The 21890-nt window shown below is 38.9% G+C and overlaps 1 protein-coding gene across 6 annotated transcripts in view; it reads left to right on the plus strand.

Moving 5' to 3' along the window:
• Positions 1–21890, plus strand: part of ZBED1 (zinc finger BED-type containing 1) — a 180701-nt gene that overhangs the window by 143498 nt on the left and 15313 nt on the right. For 3 of the 6 annotated variants that reach the window (XM_068922140.1, XM_068922149.1, XM_068922165.1), the window contains exons 6-7: positions 562–769; positions 15226–15297. In XM_068922140.1, the coding sequence (XP_068778241.1) occupies positions 562–769; positions 15226–15297 (280 nt within the window). The remainder of the gene's footprint in view (positions 1–561; positions 770–15225; positions 15298–21890) is intronic. The other 3 variants (XR_011136614.1, XM_068922158.1, XM_068922164.1) reach the window with 1 other exon arrangement.

Raw genomic sequence — 21890 nt, forward strand, 5'->3', positions numbered from 1 at the left:
TATCCATCTCCTTAGCTGTGTTTAATCTGATGTGCCACTGGGGCAGGTGCAATGCTTGCCTTACTCATCTGTAGTGCATTCAACACAAAGGAGCCTTAATCAGAAACTAGTAGGTCCTGTTGCAGTACAAATAGTAATAACCACGAGTAGTATGATCAGAGACAGATTTACTGGGTGGGAGGGGGATTATGTGTATGTAAGAAGAAGGTCATGAGAAAGGGAGGAGTGTTTTGGGGAGATGATATCACCAGAAGATGATATTCTGGTGGCTGGTGCCTCAACATAGCCAGTTAAAATAGTTTGGCATAGAGATTCTGCTAGGTACCATGTAATTTTTTTTTTTTTCCTGTAAATCAGACATTGTATCTAATGGAGTAATCACTAGAAGTACAGCAAACAGCACGCCTACTAGTGATAAAGTGTTTCTTGTGACTGCTCAGTGTAGAGCTGTGTGTTTGCTGGATACTGCAGAAAATGCAGTACAATGGATGTTTGTGCAATGCTATTTTCCTTCTGATTATCTTTTTGGGCATATCCCTCTCTCCCTTTTTTCTTATACAGATGTTCATATTCACCCCACGGAGCCTATGCCCAAAGCAAACTTGCCCTTGTGTTATTTACCTATCGACTACAGCATCTTCTGACTGCAAATGGAAGCCATGTGACTGCTAATGTAGTAGACCCTGGAGTAGTGAATACCGAGCTCTACAAGCATGTCTTTTGGGTTGTAAAAATGGTCAAATGGATGACAGCCTGGCTATTTTTCAAGGTATGCAGCTTTTTAAACCATTTTATTGCCATGTTAGTACATTGTGAGAGCTGTAATTAGCACAGAGCTGAAGGTACTTCAGAGTTTATCATAATATATTTTATTTATTGCATTTTTATGGGCTGATGAAACATACAAAATTGATAAAGACAGCCCTTCTCCAGAACATTTATTTTAAATTAATTTACAGTAAGAGGAGGGAATTCCTATCACTTTAGCTACAGCTGAAAAAGTAGATGCCCATTCATTAATTATCTACCTAATCTATTTACATTTGTTTGTGTGTGCATGCTGGTAGAATTGCATTCTAACAAGGAGCCAGCATATGCAAAATATTCCTAGGAAATATCTTTTACGTCCTGCTAATGAGAAGTAAACATGATCTGGCACTGTCTACATGTATGCAACATGTTGAAGAGAAGATGGCAAAGGAAAGAAGGAAGCTGTACGAATGAAAGACAAGTTGATGGGACATAGCCCAAACTCCACGCTGTGCAGATCCAAACACATGTGCTCTGGAATGTGGGTCAATTTTCATTTAGGTCTTTCATCTGAATACATACTTGTAATGGTACATTATCTTTTATTATCTATCTCTGGTCTACATTAGAAAATTTTAAGCTATGTAATAAAACTGATCTAAAATGGGGCAAACCCAGCTAAAGTTAACTTCAATAACATTTTGCAGTGGTGTAAGTAGATCAATCTGAAATCAGTTTAGCAGCACACGTGCAATGTTCTAATGTGAACAAGCCTTAGAAGGATTAGTTCTGAGAAAATGCACTGCTTATAACTTTCAGAAAGCAGTTTTGGATTAGATGAGTGGAATCTGATTCCATTAGAGGAAATTAAATGCCCTAATTAAAATGAAGTATTTTAGATCAAGGGGCATGTCCTACAAAGCAAACTAATTTTAAACTTTGATATGGAAATATCACTAGCTTTAATTTTAGAAATGAATCTGGAGGCTGGAAGAGTGATTGCAAAATAAGAGGCAAACAAATAAACCCGTGTTTAAAAAAATTAACAGTATCTTCTAAGTACACCTTGAATATTGCAATAAAATTGTAATAGGAATGCTCATAATACGAAATACATTCTTAAAGAGGGAGCATACAGCTTTGCCAGAATTTATATATGAAACTTATTTTGCATCTTGTGATTGCCATTTTAAAAGCCAGTCTGTAGTGGTGATGTTTTTTAATTGGACTCACTTTGTTAACATAACAGTTTAATATAGATGTTTAGGAAGTTTAGGTATTTCCACAAAATTCTGACACAAATTCTGTGTCTGAGGGTCAAAATCGAATCTCTTGTTGTTTATAGCACTCAATCCCATTCAATTTTATTGGTGTACCAAGGGAAACATTTCTGTATTATACTGACCACGTTTAGAAAGTAAATGGGATGTCACTGAGCACACATAAAATGAGTATGGATTTATTACAAGAGGGAGTCAAGTATTTACAGTTGTAACAGTAATGCTGGCTATAGTCCCTGATCATTTCTCAGTCTTTGTATGAGATGCCGGTCTAAAGGAATACTGCCTTACAATGGCTGAAGGACGCTGACTTGCATGGAAGTGCTATATGTATACTGCCTTCAAAGCAAAAACATGAGCTAAGTGTTTGCTTTTTGAGTCTGAATATACTCAGAATGCTTCAGCTACTGAGGCTGAGATTTTCCCGTTTTTAAATAACACTTCATGTGTTTTTCCTGTAAGCCAAAGGAGAGGGAAGGAGAAAGCTTTTACCAGTCTTCCCACCCTCTTTGAGACTTCTGAGTTACAACATCAAGTTCTACTCTTTTCTTAGGGTTTAATGTGCATGATATCTTTATAGATTTGGGACTTGATTTTTACCTTCCTTTCTCATCTTCAGGAGCGCTTTACCACATATGTTTGTCCTTTTCAGCTTCAGTAGAACTGCATCACAAAGTGCTGTTTCGTTCCATGCCAAGATCATGTTAGAAGTCCGTCTGGTAATTTAGATAGATAGTACTATATCTATTACTACAGTATCTAGTATTCCAGCCTTCGCAAAAGGCCTTCAGTGGTCTTGTGTTGATGGTGTGCACTAGGATAGATTTCCCCTGAGAAAAGTATGAAAGTAAGGATAGAAAAATTCAGTTCTCTGATAATATTGGTTGATAGCTGATATTGTGGATTTCTTTTTTCCTGGAATTTCATTCCTTCATACACACATATGAATCTTCCTTCTAGGATTACAGCAATAACACAGTGAAAATGAAGTGATTGCACTCTAATCATATTTACTCAACTAACTTCTATCATCCTAAAGTATTCCACAGTGGTTTGTACATGCGTACAGGAAATTGTTTCACCCACTGCAGCTTGGCACTCGTGACAATAAACATAGCCCAGATAGCACCAGTGAGGAAATGTATCATGAATTTATCACGTCACATTTTCTCAAGAGAAAATCAACATTTTGTTTGATTTAATTCCAAATTATTGTGGCAGTGCCTCTGCTACCTTGAAATGTATTTCTGCCAACACTTTGGTCCCTACTGCATTCAAGTCAAATACTTATAGAGGACACAGCGTGGCCCCAGCTCTCCCTGAGTTATTTGTATTTAAGGTTGCTCAGTTTATTCAGACAAGACTGTCAGCTCAACAACGGCTGCCTCAGAGCTGCCTTAGGATATTTAGAGACTTACTACTTAAGCAAACCAACCAACCTACAGTTTTGTAAATAGGCCATGATATGCACATATAATTTACTCAAAGTATTAACAGCTTGAGTTTCTTAAAACTGTGAAACATTGTCTTCTCATTTTTGTAAACAGCTCAGAAAAACCTCTGCTGAATCAGTTAAAATTTTTTTCCAACAAACTGCAGTGAGAAGGACCACTGTAGAAATATGACAGGCCAAACTAAAGGATCTGGTGGCAGCCATAAAGATTGCTAAACTAATATCCTCCTGTAGAAATGACGTTCCAGTCTTTTTCAGCTCCATTCTTTCTCAGGAAAGTTATTGTCTGCTATGAAACTTGCTCTTTAAATTTGCATTTTGCCAACATTTTCTCTACATTTTTAACAAATGAGGATAGCACCTCTCACAGCGAATAGAGAAATTATGTTTATTCTTCAAAAAATAAATTGATTTCTACCCCTATAACTTCTCAGTAAATAAAAGCTGATGAGCTGTCACAATTCTCTCTGGAGTGCAGTGAGATAAGTTTTCCCTTAGGAATTTTTAACATGAAGTAGTCTTCTTTTTGAAGAGATAGATACACTCCAAACCAGTAAACAATAACTAATTAATAAGATAATAATAACCTAAAAAGACATTCGCCAAGCATCAAATTGAAATTAAGCCAGTCGTGCAGCACACCAATTTTAGTGATGAGTCCTGTCCAGACTGAAAGCTGGGTAGGTACCCTTTCCCTCTGCAGTATTTCTGCTTCTGCTACAGATACTGGATATTCATTCTTAAGCCAGAGGGCCTACACTTCAGATACAGTTGCCTTAGAGGAAAAAAATGCTGACTACCCCATAACGTCCAACAGCAGGAGCTGTTTTGCTACTTACGATTTCATTATGCTATGGAAGGAGAAACACTGTCCTTGCTTCCCACAAAGCAATGTTTTAAACTTCCAAAAAAACTTCTTTATGACACACTTGGTGAATGCATCATTATAAAATATAGTTTATTCGGTCCTTTCAGCTGCCTCAGATCAGCTGTATTTAGGAAGGTGTTGTAGAAGGAAGCTGAGGAAATGTGCGCATCAGATCTTGTCTCAGCTGTCATTTACAAAGACATAATGCCATGTAAGTAATTATTGACTGACAAGCTGAAAACGAGCAGAAGGATTAATGATCTCACCAGCCTGTAAAAGTGAAGGGAAAGGCAGAATCAGGAACATAGGCTAGAAATCAGCCAGTATGAACTGGCTCATTTATTTCAACTGTCAAAATAAGCCTAACTTTGGTGTAATTTTCCTAAAAGATTTTTAAAGAAATACTTTAAATTCGTAAGCGCTGCTAGCAAACAATACCTAAAAGACCTAGATTCATGCCAGAAGACATAGTTATGCAGGTCCTATTGCAGCATTTCTTATTCAAACTATCCCTTTGGCACTCTGACTGTAGAAAATTCATTTCATCCTCCTCCCTGAGGTGTCAGAAGACAAACACATCACCACACAATAACACCAGCTGTACAGAACTAGAATAACTAAATTCTACAGCTGAAAGTATCAATTCATCAGCATCAACATCTAAAGTCCATATGAGCATGTGGTCCTCACGTAAAGCTAATCTGGAATTTTCTAAGGAAATAGAAACTTCTTGCAGAAACGTGTCATTTGCAGTTAATTTTTATGAGAGGCTTTTCAGATTAAAAATAGGATTCTGGTCAAAATCAGAGAGAAATAAACAGTCTCAGTATCTCTTCTCTTTAAACCAGTCCTTTTTTGTACATGTTGGTACAGGGATTTGAGCTTCAGGCTTTTACATTCCAGATTCTAATCAGAGCCATAAGGCTTGTTATTTTCTTTTTTCATCTAATAAATATCAGATTATTTCTGCAACCACAGAACAATTCTAGTGGTAAGGATGGAGGGATCCACCTGAGAAAGACAGTGAGCAATGTACCTTTGAATTTCCAAATCCTAGTGATCTGGGCACTTTTCTTAAATGTGGATCCCTGGAACTTGGCTAGGCATTCAGTTACTTCTATTATGGGGTATGCAGATGCAGTTTGGCTGCTTTATTTATTCTGACTGCTAAATAAGTAGACTGATTCTAAGTGCACACCTGTATGGCAGTTAGCCCTGGTCTCCACTGCAATTATGGTCCCAAGACATTACTGTTTTTGTGTGTGTTTTCTCAGATCAAAGTAGTCAAAATATTTATTTAAAGTGCCATGTCACAGGTTGCTGGAAGGTGTTTTGATGGCGGAAAGGTGAAGGATTTGTGTTGCATGCTTGAATGGATGGGATGGGATGGGATGGGATGGGATGGGATGTTGCAGAAAGGTGTGCAGAACTGGTGGGATTGTGTTGGAGAGCTTGATAGGGAGTCAAAACTATTGGGGTGCTTTTATAACACTTATTTGGAAAAGCTGCTGGAGTGATCTATCCCAAAACCACATCCAGGCTTCGTCTTGGAGAAAGCTAATTGGAACAGGCTGAAACAGAGCTATGAAGCAAGCTAAAAATCACGTAGTGTGCACAGTGAGAGATCGATCTGATGCCCTGTCCCACAGTTCTAGTGGTTCAGTTAGAAAATAAACATCCTTTTTTTCCAAACAGTGGGGAATTGGGAAGACTATTGCATCTTTAGAAAGTATTCAGAGGACAGGACATTTCCTTGTCTTACTCTGCCTCCAGGATTGACTCTTCTTAACCTGGAAAATGGTCTAAAGAAGCACAACATAAACCTACAACTTTACACTATGTAAAATTTTTTGAAGTGAAAATTTTGGAATGGTAAATTATTTAAATTTTGTGAAGACTTTCACCAGCAGGTTAGAAACATAATGAAGAAAGGTATTTCTGTTGCGTAAAAAGGCATGCTCCTACGCTCCTGTGTGATAATGGATTGTTCATTTTACTTGATAACTTGTGAAGATTCTTTCATCGTATCTGAAAAGAATCATTTTTTATCTGAAAGAGCGAAAAAATGTTCTCTGCATTGCTATAATGGGAGATAGTAAGTGAACAGTTAATTAATTGGGAAAACATATGAACTTAACCAATGTTAGCAGATCAGCAAATGTCATCTTGTAATCTGTAACTGTTTCTATATTCAGAACCCACAGACTTAATCAAGAAAGATATAGCCCATCAATCAATTTATTCCTTGCTAACTCTTCTTGATAGTATTTTCTCAGGTACTTAGTTAATATGTGTGTACGTTAATCTATTCTCAGTCATACTTTTAGTTGAAAATGGAACTGCATAATGAAAGAAGATAATTTGTTGTGTACCACGTACATGTCCAGGACTTTATACTGATTCCTATCAGTTAAAAAGAAGCAAAGCACAATGCCTGTAATATAGAGATCTGAAAAAGAGTCTCAAAGTTTGGAGGATTAGAGATAATATTGGAATTTCAGCTAGACCAGGTTAGCCTTTCACTTTTCAATACATAACCTTTATAGTTTAGGGCTATTGACCCCATAAATCTCATTGTACACACACTCAATGCTACTGAAATTCTTCCTTACATGCCTGAGAAGTTTCACCTCAATCACAATGTAATTAAAATTCCACCTTCTATCAGGCAATGCAGCGGTGTTTGAAACTTGAATCCACTGGCAGCAGAATACAAGGTAGCTACTAATCTTACTCATCAGAGTCTCTCTTAAATACCTCTTTAAGAGAGAGAGAAAAAGAGAGAGAAAGAGAGAGGACCACCCCAACCTCCACTGAAATGAAATGTTCAGTAAGGGTAGGAACAGGAACTTGGTAGTTACAGGCAGTTTCTCTCTTCCGGATGTAAGCGCCATAACACTGACTTAAGCAGAAAGTCCACCAGCTTCTCATCGAAAATCCTGCTACTGATACTGAGGGCAAGGAGCAGTTCAGAATTAGATCACTGAAGTAAAGACATGCAGATGAGGAGGCTGTGGGAGTGCATATTCATACACACGGAGAGTTTGCCACCAGGTGTGGTGTGCATTATAGATAAATTAATATTTGACTCAGGATGACCTCCCTAAATAAATGCCTTACTGTTTTGCTGCTTGGGAGTAATGCATCCATAACAAAAAAATGTTGATAAAATTTATATTGTAGAGCCCTGTCAATCCTTACTTAATATGAACAAATTATTTTTCAGGGTGTTTTGGAGGTTTACAGGTACTCCTTTCCCCTTTATATTTATGAAAGTGGCACTTTGTGTACTGGTAATCCAAGAACACTGCAAAACCTTTCAGTGAAGTGCAAGGAAATGTTTGCATGAATAAAATTGACACAATCTTTAATGTTTGTCTGGAAACTTCGAAGACTGGCAGAAAATGCCAAGTTCTTCCAAAAAGTTCATCAGTCCCATTTTCCAGTGATTCAAGCCATCTGTCCCTGGAATCTTGCAGAGCACAGAGTTTATAAATATCTGCAGTATGAAGGTCCATATCCAAGCTGCTCACCCAGTGATATCTGTACAGTCAATAAGGAGTCACTTCTAGTACTGAATCTATCTCATCCTAAACTAGATATCTACAATTGCCCAAATGAATCAAGTCCTTCAAGTGCCTACCTACCCCCATGAACTGCAAAGAGGTCCTCTGATGACTAGCTCAGCTGTAGACGTCTGTGCTATGGGCATATAAAATTAGTTAGGATGAATCTCATCCCAACATACTGGGCATTAAAGTTTTGTTATTTTAAAAAACAGAGATAATAGCCCAGAATTGAAGATAATCTATTTTGGCCTTCTCATAGAAACAAGTAAGAACTGGAAAGACATGTTCACTTACCTGGGGAAGAAATAATCTGATATGAAGTTGATTTTTTCAAATAGCCATTCTTAGGTGTTCAGAATACCATATATTTTCCCACATTAGCAGGAAATATATTTGTGGGCAGATTCAGGTGAGGTAATCCAAGCTGCTTATGAAATGTATTTCCCATATATGCTTACAGTCCATTGTGTACCTCCATTATTTATCACATAGCTATTGCCATGCATTAAACTGATATTTATGTATACTCCTTGTGTGTATTTATAATAGTGTAATATATGTGACAAGAGAAGGGTAAGAGTGCAAGCCATGGAAAGAAAACGCCATAAACTATTTGAGAAAAAAAACAGAAAATAACAAATACATTTATAAAATAACAGGGCCATTCAGCGCTTCTGAAAATTTTTAATCCAGAAGACGACATTTGAGTAACTCTGGTTTTAGTAAAGATTATAACAATTACGTCAAACACAGAGAACCCATTGCCTTTCCCAAGCATTCAAGCTGGCTTTTTGGAAGAGGTATTAAGATACTGTAAGACGTAGTTCACATGACTGGATTTATTAGAAATACTGTAAGAAAAATATGTTCTCATTATGTTCTCAGTTTAACACATGAGCTTTTTTGGATTTTAATGGGTATACCTGAGAGGAGAATTTGGAGCCCTGGCTTTAGCCCCTTTTTAAAAGGAACTTGATCCTAGAGGTAGCATAATTAGAACTCTGTCCAGAATTAGTAGTTTATATATTGTAGCATATTTAAAAACTCTCTTTAAAATGCTATCACATCTGCTTGCTATTGCATTACATTTGGCTATCCCAGTCTCAATGTTGGAAAGTGAAAGTAAGCACATGAGTTACATGATCACATACCAGGCATTCTGCAGGGAATAGAGAACGCATGCAGGAAAGGATTGGATGAAAACTGAGCAATGATTTCCAAAAAAACAAGAATGAACCTGGACAGCTTATCATGGATGGAACCTATACTGGTAGTTGTTTGGCCCTGTCATGCTGATCTAGTTTTCTGTGACTAAAAGAATAAAGAAGGTGCTGCTACTGCTGCTAGCCTCAGACATAGCTTGAAAAAATAAGAACTACCACCCCTAACTTACAAGCATCTCTTTATCTTATTAATGGTTTATCCAAGTTAGTATATATGTTCCTTTTTGAATGAATTGCAGGAGCCGAATCTGTTGACAGTGGCAGTCCTGACCAGCCTTGTGTCTGGCAGCCCCCATGTTCTCACAACTTTGCTATGAGTTGCATCGTGCAGTGATTCTGTAGCTGCCTTGCAGTAGACAATGGTATTCTGTGTCTGAATGTGTTTCAGAAAGAAAGAACATTATTGTTTGATTTATTCAATACTTTTGCCTGCCAAGCTTTTGAGATGCAAAATACTGTCTTCCAACGTCTGTGATACCACTTGTGGCATACTATCCTAAGATGATTACAAATGGAGAGAGAGAAAAGCTGTTCTGTTGGTTTTGGAGCTCAAAGTGTTGAAAATAAAATTACACACTATGAGTATGTTTTGACAAGTGACTCTGTTCTAAAAATGAATGTAAAAATGGCACTATGGGGAGCCATATTTATTTTCTCTGTCAGGCTTGTTCGTTATCCACGTGCAAAGATTATTTTTCTGACTGCCTAACCTGTGAACTCAGCCTGATCATTCCTCAGAGGGAAGTTCAGTTATTGCTGTTTTCGTGCTTCATGAACAATAATAGTACCTTAGATTCCCATTTTTCAGCTCCTTTGCCTGTAAATGATAACTTCCATGATATTTATGGTGGTACTTTGGTGGCTTTGCACAAATGTAGCTGATCAGAACCTAATAGACAAGTAAGTGATGCCCAAAACTAAAAGCATCCAGGTCATTCTTATTGCATATTCTTACAGTGGGGGTTGTCTGATATGTCTTTGCATCCTCTACATGGAGTACTATCCTTACGTAAAGCATTTTACATATGTGATCCTGCTCCTTGAAGTTTCTCCTTGATATTCGACTGGCCTTTTATATTTCTTGGCTGAGTTAGTTTTGTGGCATGTGTCCTATTTTATCTGCCGTTTACCTGGGGAAGCAGGTTAAGGCTGGCACAGATACACCAAACTCTAATCCCTTTAAAGGGCCTGCAGGTCTCCAGAGGTAATAAGTACTTCAAGTGTTTATACTACTAGATTCATCTGATTTTGCTTTAAATCCATTCAGGAGGTAGATCTGGAAGCGAGGAAGCAGTGGGTTTTACATAGTCTTCTCTCTGAATATAAATACTATTGTACAGTATGTTCAGCCCTCAGGTTTTGTTTGTTTGTATTGAGGGAAGCCTGTTTCATAGGAAGCACTGCTTTTACTGTAAATTGTATCCATCACCAAGTGCCTTGGCTGTATATCCTCTCCTACGAGAGTTTCAACTTACTCTGCATAACACTAGGTCAAAGGCAGATTGCTGGTGAGTCATCTTGTTTCCAGCATTTTGAAAAAGTAATAAAATATAAAATGTGTTTGCGCTGAGGTACCTAAATTTGTCATTTCCAGGTTCATACAACAGTTCACTCAAAGGGGTCAAGAGGATTATAAAGTACTTCCCATGCTCAAAAGGAGCACTAGTACATATGATGGACAAGCTGCTGCCCCTTGCTCTTGCCATTAAGAAGAAAGCATTTGCAGCGTTAGAGTCATTAGGCGGTAGAGATGTGGAGCAGGATGGTAACAAGTGCTGTCATTGTTACCCTAAAGTAAAAGGATCTTTAGCATGTTGCTTTCAATTCTAGTCTGTAGAAGCCATAGGCAACTTATTTTTCCTGTTTATTATCAAGTTATATCATGATATCCAGCAATAGCCTTTAATCAAAACAAACAGGCGTGAGGTTGCTTTTAAGGAGACAGTTTTGTCAGAAGAATGAATTGAAACAAGCTCACCAGAAATATGTTTACTTACAGACTTGTTTCTAGTCATTAGAAGTGAGAAAGAAGTAAGAAAAAAGACATAAGAAACTTGTTTCTGATCGTTGGCATCACTTTCTGGAAAAGCCTTCCACAGAGAGTAGTGGTGGTAAGAAAACTGTTGCTTTTAAGATGGCGTTTGAATAGGTTTATGGAATAGATCACCTGCAATACAAGCAGATCAGCAGTGTCCCAAGCGGTTCCTGCAGTCCCTTATTCCTTCTGTCTTCCTTTTGTGTTTGGAATCCAAATTTTTATCCGGTTTATCTTTTTTGCTCCCATGATGAAAAGAAAAAGGGAACCCAGTGTAGGGGTTCAAAGTAAAGCTTTCTTAACAAATGCTCATCATGACTTCAAATGCCTTGAGTTCTCACCAGATCCTTCTTTAGAAAACTTTTGATGAAAGAGTGACACTTCTTGGATTCCCCTCTAACTGCTCATCTGTACTGTTTTGGATGCCTTCTGCTGGAAGGCAGTAGTCTTTCCAGTTGTGAATTGATGAACTGTGTTGCTTCCAACAGTGCTGTCTTGTGATTACAGGAGAAAAATGAAGATGGGCTTATGGGTTAGACTGTACAGCCTTGAATGAAATTAAGGTCTTTCATTGTTCGAGTCAAGAAAGCTGTGCATGCTAATAAACTGGCCAAGGTAAATTGAAAATGGAGCTGTAGAGATAGTTGGTATAGTTACTTGTTAATCTCTAATTTAGGTTAATACAATGTTCTTCTAGAAATTGTTCAGTGCTCAAGAGACACCTCACAATCTCTAAGTGGCAGAGAGGCCAGGGAGCCAGGGGGGCAGTAGCAGGTAGCGCATGACTCTTCTGAAAGATACTTGGCTTCCTCACTGTTTCAGAGAGCAGTTTAAGGAGACCATCTTGTGCCTTCATGAATGTCTAGTTTGCATCTAAAGTACCTTTGAGATCACTACTTTCAGGATGGCTTCTAGCCCTGCTGGGACTCAGCAGAGGAGTTCCAACTAACAGTCACCAGAGTAGAGTAGCTGGGGTTTGCACATAGGGGGTTTGCAACTACAGACCCAGCTTCCCTCAGTGTTTTAAATATGTCTATGTTCCTAAAATATCGAGAAGAGAGAGCTTGGTTCAGGATTTTGCCTGAGGGAATGGCAGAGGTATTCTTATACTTATGAGGGTAAATCTGCCTCATTTGAATTGGTTTGCTCTGTTACCTGCCATATTTTTTTTTACAGAGAAATTAATACTGCATGTTTTAAAATTTGAAAAATAAATTTGCCTTTTTTTTAGATTTTGTGGACTTTTTTAAAAAACATAACATGATACGTTAGAAGGACAAAGCTAAAATCATGAGCTTGGGTGGGTCTTTTGAATAGCGAATAGACCTGCTACAAACTACTGATTGTGGATCCATTATGACAGCTAAGATAAGTTAAAAATCCAAATGACTAAGTCAAATCTTTGCCTTGTGATGTGAATCCATGCCTAGATTTAAAAATAAATCCTTTGGATTATGCTGAAAAGTTGAACTGTCAAGAAATAAATGGTGTGGTGAACTGAAACATAGGTCTCTTAAGCTACCCTAAATTTAGATGTAGTTCAGTAATCTCTCATTCACTTTTCATTGCTGTCAGCAGCCAGTGGGGTTTCTTTTATAATGCTGATGGAAGTGTCTGTCTATGAATCATGCCACTGAGATGTATGTTTTTTTTTGCCACTTTAAGGAATTAGTAAACAACACATACTTTCTCTGGTAAATAACACTGCATTGCAGGATCATTTGTACCAACAGTTATTTCTTTACTAAACTGCTTTCCTGCATAAAAATTTATAATTTTCAAGTATGATAGGCGAAAGATATATTTGTTAAATAAGTGCATGCAACTTCATTTCTTTTTTTTTTGCTGTATTTTCACTATCAGCATATATTTCTTTAAAACTTTTGTTGACAGCAGGTATTTATTGACAGGCTTTGCAAGCATTTTCTTATTATAGTTAAATAGTGCCATTATGCTAGAGAAATAGGTGAATCTAAAATACGGGAGTCTGGTGTACCCTGCATGTTTTAGAGTCCCTTTATTAAAATCTATGAAGTCTACATATATTTCATGTTAAAATATCAGTTACCACCTAATACAGAACTTTTCCATACTCAATTATATTAACATTAAATTATATTAATGAAAGATAATGTACTTTTAAATCATATATTCAACAAAAGTATAACCTACTGTACTTTTGCAAGTTATACACAGAATCACAAAATGGTTGAGGTTGGAAGGGACCTCTCGACATCAGCTAGTCCAATCCCCCCTGCTCAGCCAGGGTCACCTAGGGCACGTTGCCCAGGATCACGTCCAGATGACTTCTGAATATCTCCAGGGAAGGAGACTCCACTACCTCTCTGGGCAACCTGTTCCAGTGCTCTGTCACCCTCACAGGAAACAAGTTTTTCCTCATGTTCAGATGGAACTGCCTCTGTTTCACCTGATGCCCTATTGCTGGTCACCACGGAGAAGAGACTGGCCTCATCCTCTCGACACCTTCCCTTCAGATACTCGTACACGTTGATGAGATCGCCTCTCAGTCTTTTCCACACTGAACAGGCCCAGCTCCCTCTGCCTTTCCTCATAGGAGAGATGCTCCCGTCCCTTCATCATGTTCGTAGCCCTTCACTGGACTCTCTCCACCAGTGCCACGTCTCTCTTGTACTGGGGAGCCCAGCACTGGACACAGGACTCCAGGGGAGGCCTCCCCAGGGCTGAGGAGAGGGGCAGGATCCCCCTCCCTCCACCTGCTGGCAACACTCTTCTTCATGCAGCCCGGGATCCCATTGGCCTTCTTGGCCACAAGGGCACCTTGCTGGCTCATGCTCAACTGGTTGTCCACCAGCACTCCCACGTTCTTCTCTGCACAGCTGCTTCCCAGCACGTCAGCCCCCAGCCTGTCCTGCTGCAGGGGGTTATTCCTCCCCACGTGCAGCACCCTGCACTGGCCTTTGTGGAACCTCCGGAGGTTCCTCTCTGCCCAACTCTCCAGCCTCTCCAGGGCCCTCTGAAGGGCAGCACAGCCTTCTGGGGTGTCAGCCACTCCCCCCAGTTTAGTTTCATCAGCAAACTTGCTGAGGGTGCACTCTGTGCCTTCCTCCAGGTCACTGATGAATACATTGAACAAGGCTGGACCCAGTACTGACCCCTGGTGGACACTGCTAGCTACAGGCCTCCAACTGGACTGTGCCAGGGATCACAACCCTCTGAGCTCTGCCATCCAGCCAGTTCTCCATCCACCTCACTGTCCACTCATCCAGCCTGCACTTCCTGAGCTTGCCTATGAGGATGTAGTGGGAAACAGTGTCAGAACCCTTGCTGAAGTCCAGGGAGACAACATCCACTGCTCTCCGCTCATCTACCCAGCTAGTTGTCCCATTGTAGAAGGCTATCAGATTGGTCAAGCATATGTTATTATGCAATTTTGCATAATTTTAAATATATTTTAAAATAATATTAAATAATATTTAGATAATATTCATTCACTTTTAATTTAAGGCACCTGCAATGCTAAAGAACTTTTAAGTACAGAAAGCTTTATTGTTATAATGAAATACAAAGCCGTTAATATTTTGGAAGAGAGCAAAATCCTTTGCCCTTCATCTGCTATTTGTTATTGTCAGCATAGATTATGGGTGAGAGGACCTGCAATTATCCTTAATATACTTTTGAATTGGAAGAAAGGACAGAGTTATGGTGCAGTTGGCAAGCAGTCAGCTAACCTTCATTGAAAGTGTTGAAAAAAACCTCTTCAGTGGTGCTTCTTAATGATAAAATACATAGTGCTTGCTTTCCTGACAACACTTGGAACATGATAGATGACAGTAACCTTTTCTTTAAATTAATCCAGAAGCCCAGGAGCAGACCGTGCAGTGTGCTCAGGTTCACATGCTTTGTTATAGCAGCTTCTTTTGCTTCTCCTCACGTCATAAATACATTTTAACATTTATTTTTAAATAATATCAATATCTCTTGAGTTATATTCCCAGTTGCATTTCTTTGTGCCTGCTTCACTCTATGTAGTTTTGAAATAGTTATATTAGTACATATTTCATGCAGAAGCAGTCACAAGATTTCAGACAACCTTCTAGATTTTATTTCCTCTCCTGCGCAGAAGTACACTCTACTAGGGTGAGTACCTCTGTACAACTTGTCAATGAGATTTATGCTAAAAAAAATCTACAGGCTTGTTTTATAATTTCCAGTACTTGGCTAAGTAAAAGAACAACCACCAGTGAGCTTTATGAAATGAGTTTACATTTTCATAGTAGAGTGTAATGAGCATACTTAGCTTCTGAATCTATTTGCTGCTTAGGGAAACATTCACTTTAATAATGTGAACCTTAGTGCTGTTTCCCTTTCAAATTTGTCTTTGTGGTTACATTTTTGTGCTGTGGTCATCTACAGACAATTGTAAATTCTTTATAATATTAATTTAGATTAGAATAGGAATCCGCCTCATTTTTAAAGAATCAAGCAGCTTCTCCTTTACATTATATGAATGGTTAAAAATACTGATGTTTTCTTCTGTTCTGCAGAACCCCCAAATCTGATGATTTCTAGTCACAATTGGGTATTTATCCCTTTGTAACTCAAAGAATCACAGGATAGGTGAGGTTGAAAGACACTTCTGGATGTTGTTTGGTTCAAGCCTCCTGCTCAAGCAGGGTCATCTAAAGCACCTTACCCAGGACCCTGTCCAGACAGCTTTTGAATATCTCCAAGGCTCCACAACCTCTCTGGGCAGCCTGCTCCAGTGCTCAGTCCCCCTCATAGTAAAGAAGTTTTTCCTCATGTTCAGGCGGAACTTCTTGTGGTGCCTGTTGCCTCTCGTCCTATCGCTGAGCACCATGGAGAAGAGTCTGACCCCGTCCTCCTGGCAACCTCTCAAAAATATCTCCATCAGAAAATGCCTCCTTCAAATCAGCTGCTGCTTGTAACTGTTTTCAGATGGTAAAGTAGCTGTGCTCTGATGATAAGCATGAAGTTGTCTATTCCGTTTCTAAATAAAGATCAGACTTTTGTCCTGAAGTAAGCATAGTAACGTACAGATAAAATCCTAAATTAAAGATGCACCATTTCAGGCTATAAATCAGTTGCAGCTAAGCTGCATGTGACTCAAAAAGTAGACAAATGTGAGACATGGAAGTAATTGAAAAGCTAGCATCTTCACGGCCTTGTAAATCCTCAGTATTTATTAGCACATGTGAACAATGGGAAATTCTGTCCCTTGCATTAATAGAGGAGAATTCTGATTTGTACTTTGAATTAGTCTATATTTTTCCCTTGCTCTGTACTGACGTGCCAGTAAAAACAAGGTGAAAGGCTGTATGTAGAGAATTAGGCCAATGGGAATTCACCAGTTCATTTTAGGAGCTAGTGACAAATCTGTCTCCCAGGGAGAGACTTAGCAGCCATTGAGATGCATTACCTCCTGCTCTGGCCATTTCATGTACTTCCAGTTATTCTGAGCGGTAAAGTGTTACACACTAAAGAAGAAACCAGGGAGACTTTAAAAACTTGAAGTCCTGCCGTGGTATACAAGGCCCCTAAAATGTGAGGTCTTGATCATTTTGTGATTGTCAAATGTCACTTTTAAGAAAGAGCTTAGCACAGAGCCCCATGGTTACTGCATGTCAGTAACAGTCATGGCATTACTGGCTTTCAGTCTTATCCACTAGAAGTTTAGCCTTTGCATTTTATACTAGTCTTTAGAGTCTTGAATACGTTCACAGTATTGCAGGAGAAATTACACTGGTTCCAAGGAACTAAGGCAAATATTACAGTAGAAATTTTAAATAGCATGAAGATTTCTTGTAGGCATTGATTCATTTCCTTTGTGATGTCCATAATTGTTTATGAATTGCAACAAATTTTTTTCTCAGAATGGAGCATTATTCATGAAATATAGTCATTACCCGTTGATTAGCTCTAAAGTTATTTTCATGCGTCAATGGTTGCTGTAAAAAAAAAGTAGCACTTATTTTGCACCAATATGTAAGAGCTGTATATTGTTCATTAATAACTGAAAGGAGTCTTTTGAATATATATATTTTTTTAATTGCAGAGACCACATTGACATGTTCAATAGCCATAAATCCCAGGATAAATGGAAAAGTCTTTGCTTTTATTTATTTATTTGTTTTTGTAAATGTTCTGCTGTCTTAGGACAGAGCTACAATAAGACGGGCACATTTGTCACAGTTTGGTGTTAATATAATTTCCTGTTTTTCCTAGTGTATGATTCTTCTTTTAATCCCAATTGTGCTGATTTCTCTGTAATAGATAATATCTGCTACTTTTTTGATTAAACGATGAGACCATAGATTCAGCAAGGAGGGAGTAATTAAAACTATTTGTTTCACAGCCTGTCAGGGGCTATTAGGGATCAGACAAATATAAATTAAGGCTTTTTTTCCCACAGCCGAGTTACAGGCTTTGCAAAGCTCACAAACAATTCTAATCCTCTGTTACTGAGCACACATTTAAAAGTAAAGGTCAGTTATGTTTTCTTCAGTATGGAGTTTATATAATTAGGAAAACCCAGCTGTTTAGATTATTTTTATATAAAAAGAGCGCTGTCTGGGAAGCTCTTGCTTCTGTATTGTGGCTCCTTTATAAAGTTCAGGAACTGCAAACTGCTTGTATCAGTCCAAGAGAAAGTCACAGGCTTTGCGCCTCATCCCTGGAGCTGCAGCAGCGGCTCATACACTGGGAAGGACTGGAGCTGGTACTGACGGTCCCTGCACCATGAGACCCATGCCGATCACACTCATTCCTGCAGCCCATGCATGCGGGACTGCCACACATTGTTGCACCATGATTTCTGTTTCCCTTGTGATTTTGCTTTTCCTGACAGGAACCTTGTTTTCTGCTGCATGCTTGGCACTGCTTGCAGACTCACTGCCTGAAGTACCATTTTTTCCCCTGATATTTTCAGAGCTGGCTGGGTCAAGGTTTTGACAAGCTTTCAGCTAATATTTTCCTCTTCTTTCTCTATCATCAAAAGGCTTGCTGCTGTTGTTTGCTCCAGAGATAGTAAAAGCAATCTACCAGAATAGGTCATCCTTTGAAAGCTCCTATCTAGCTCTGCTCAGTTTCTGAAAGGCCCACGTAATACAAACGGGTGATCTGAGGAGGGAACCATTGAGGAGACAGTAATTTATACGGTACATGGACAGCAAAGAAGGCTGTGACGGAAAGGGGACAGCTGCCTGGCACATTGAGGTGGGAGCCACATGCAATAAGGACTAGGAGGGGGCTGACATTAGGCATGAATTTAGGAGGAGGAAAAAGGAATGAAAGGAAATATGGAGCTATCTGTAAGCCTGTCATAGGGCACGAAGAAAAAGCAGGCAGCAAAAAGTGTGAGTTTAGACTGCAAACGTGTTTTGCGTGCTGCCTAGAGAAACGGAGTCCTAATCTTGATTGGAACAATTCAGTTCTGCTGTGAAGTACATATTAAATAACAATAGACGGCTGCAGAGTTCTGCAGGCTTGCAGGTGAAGAGCTGAATTTTAAGCAAGCTGCAAGGAGCACAGGACAGCGGCAGGGAGAGCTGGAAGAGGGCTGCCTGACTCATGTGGTCTGCACTGGCTTTCAAGCCCCAACTCACATCTCAGCCTTTATTTTTATGAACTGAAAGTAGTTACTAAACCACAGCGCAGTTTTGCATTAATTCAGCTGGAAATTTTCCCAGAAAAGAAAAGTTTAGTAATCTGGACCATCACTGTTTGCAGTGCATTACAGGGAGGGAAGAGGGATAGGTCATTGATTGGAATCTCAAGGAAAGTGCGCGTTTGTAGCAAAATGGAATTACTAAAGAGCATAGTTCAATACAAGCGCCCTAAACAAAGCAAATTATCTCAGCACCAGATGAGTCCACAGCATGTATTTATCGAACCACAAAACTTCATAGTGTTTGTTTCCCATTTGAAGCAACTACTCCAACCTTTTAGTCAAAAAGCCCTGTAAATACAAGCACAATAGGAACTCTCATGGGGCACTTAATAAAATAAAAAGGTTAATACTCATTGCTTTTATTTTGGCTATTGATTATTTTACAAGTGTAAAGCTCTGGGTTGTTCTGTACAAGATCCCAGGGCATGATGCTGGAAGCTGCCTATGCCCACAAATTAATGGCTCCATCTGCTACCAAAATGAAGATTTACAAAACACCTTAAAGTTACTTTGAATATTAAAATTAACAACTTCAGTGGATAGTAAAAACTTGGGCCTTAATACTTACTAGTAACAACTTTCAGTATGTCCCGCCTCCCTGCTTCCCTTTTTCTGTTCCGCAGACGAGGACTGCCTTCTTTTGTTTTCTTTCTCTGCCCCCTTGGAAGTTAATAACTTTATCACCTCTCCCTAGGCTAATATCCCCCTCTGTATTACAAGTACCAACCAGTTCTTTCAGATTGTTGGTGATTAAACATGATAAATTCAAACTCACGAATAATTGTTTTCCAGATGGAAGTTTATTGCTCGCATTTCAGATCTTAGGAACTGTTTATGTGGTTAAGAGGCTGTGTGTTTCCTCTGCTATAATGAGCCGGTATAGTAAAAGATATTAGGCCTCAGATCTTGACTGACATAATTTTAGAAACATGACTAATCTTATTGAAATAAATGACACTATTTGCCTATCTAAAGTTATACATGTTCTTTTTATTTCTTCTGAATTTAAACCATTGGTGTTCCCTAGAGTGCAGTGAAGAGCCCAGGGTTGATTCATTTAAGGAAAGGGATTTAAGTTACAGAACTTTTAAACCTACTTTCAGTCAACACAGCAGAAAGCTTAATTTGAATAATCAAATTCAGTCCTACTTTACATTTGCATTTTTAGTTATTTTGTTAAAAGCAGGTTGATTCTGATGGGTTAGTTAGCATTAAGATATGTTGATTTGCAACTGAATACAGCCTTTGCTTTTAAATTTAGTATCTCTCTTTGGTAGCTGAGAAGTCAAGCTATGTAGAGAGCTCCATAATGGTATGGCTTCAGAATATATCTGTGATTTTAAGACATTTGCTTTATTTTGTGAAAGAAATTGGGAAACAGTAGTTTTGTTTACTAGGTGATTATTTTTTTAATTAACTGTTTTTACAAGCTATTGCAGATGAAATATGAGTAGAATTAAAATGAAGAGAATTGATGTTTTCAGGGGTTTTATTACTTACATAGAAATACTTTGAACTTACTGGACACATTATTTTTCTCATCAGAAGAGAGTATATACAATGTGTACTTACTGAATTAAATCAATTGATTCTTTTTACCGCGTCTGTTGGAAAAATAGGATTAGCAGATCTGAGCTACTCTTACCTGTTTCTGTTCTTTTACCAAAATAACTATAAAAGATAAGTCCATTCTTATTTTCCATCTTTGGGAGCATGTCATTCAGGATAGACCTAAATTAACATCCATGTTTGTTTGTTTGTTTGTTTTATGGTTCCAGATTAAATGCTAAAAACTGCCAGCGGGTGAAATTATAATCAGCATACTTTTGCACATATGCCTCCATCCCTCCCTGTCACTTTTATCTGCCTTCCAATTTAGGTTTTCTCCTTTTCTTTTCCACTCCTCTTAGCTCGGGGAATATTGCACATAAAAAACAATAGTTTGAACACACTATGTCAATAACAGAAAACCAGATCAGTTGTGGCATGGACAGTGCTAAACTGTACTTTGAAAACTCTTTGAAATATCCTTATTCCAGCCAATGCCACCTCTGCAGGATTACCACATTTCAGTCCTGAGGAAAGGTTCAGAGTCAGTGGAAGAGAGAAAGAGCCCAGGAGTGAGGCACAGGGAAAGGATAAGTACTCTAGGCAATTTCTCTTCTTCTGTACAGGAGCTCTGTTGAGAGAAAAGAGCTGTGCTGCAACAGGCTGCTCTGTGGCCTCCGATGTATAGCTGAGTGAGGGCCCTGCTTGTCCACCGCGGGACCCACTGCAGGTCAGTCAGCCTGCTGAGGGGAAGGGAAAACGAAAGGGAACCACGGCAACATAGGCAGGAGAATGTGAGAAGGGAAGCGTATTTTTGCTTTTATTTATCTCATCTTCCCAAGTGTTCTTTCTTTTTCATGCTATTAAGATGTGCTTAATGCGGAGACATAGCACCCTGAAGTTATTTAGGTTTAGTTTGCCTGCTTTGCTAATCATCCAGCCAGTGTGTTTCTGGTCTTCATCTCAACTAGCTCAAGCAAGCTGGCTGACTTGATTCGTTTTCAAGAAATACCTGTCATTGAGGCCCCCAGGAGCTTGGTTTACGTGGTTGTTCAGGAAGAGATTCACACCTTCTCCCCTGAGGAGGAAAGTTTAGGCAAGTGCCCACTGGCGGGCAGGTGAGCACTGCTAGGCTGGGAGCCTGTCTCCACCAAGCCTGCACACCCCTGCCGCTGTTTGCTGAACAGGGAGGAGAGCCTACAAAGCCCAGAAACTGCACTACTGTCAGGTTTTATATTGATTTAAAATAGAACTGTTTGTGAAATAGCCACTGGCCTGGGTAATATTACATTATTCAATTTTGTGTATGCTGTGTACAGTCCATGACTTAGGTGTTTGGATCTAGTTGTAATTCCTAAAGGTTTTCTGCATTGTGATTAGCTTTTAAATATTTAGGAGTTCCAGATCTGTTCATAGGGCTGTATAAACATCAAAAAGTGAATAGACCTCACAGCAAACTTGTGAAGTTGGTAATAAAAGTATTAGCTCCTATTTT

This window comes from Struthio camelus, chromosome 1, assembly GCF_040807025.1.
Source record: "Struthio camelus isolate bStrCam1 chromosome 1, bStrCam1.hap1, whole genome shotgun sequence".
NCBI lineage: Eukaryota > Metazoa > Chordata > Aves > Struthioniformes > Struthionidae > Struthio > Struthio camelus.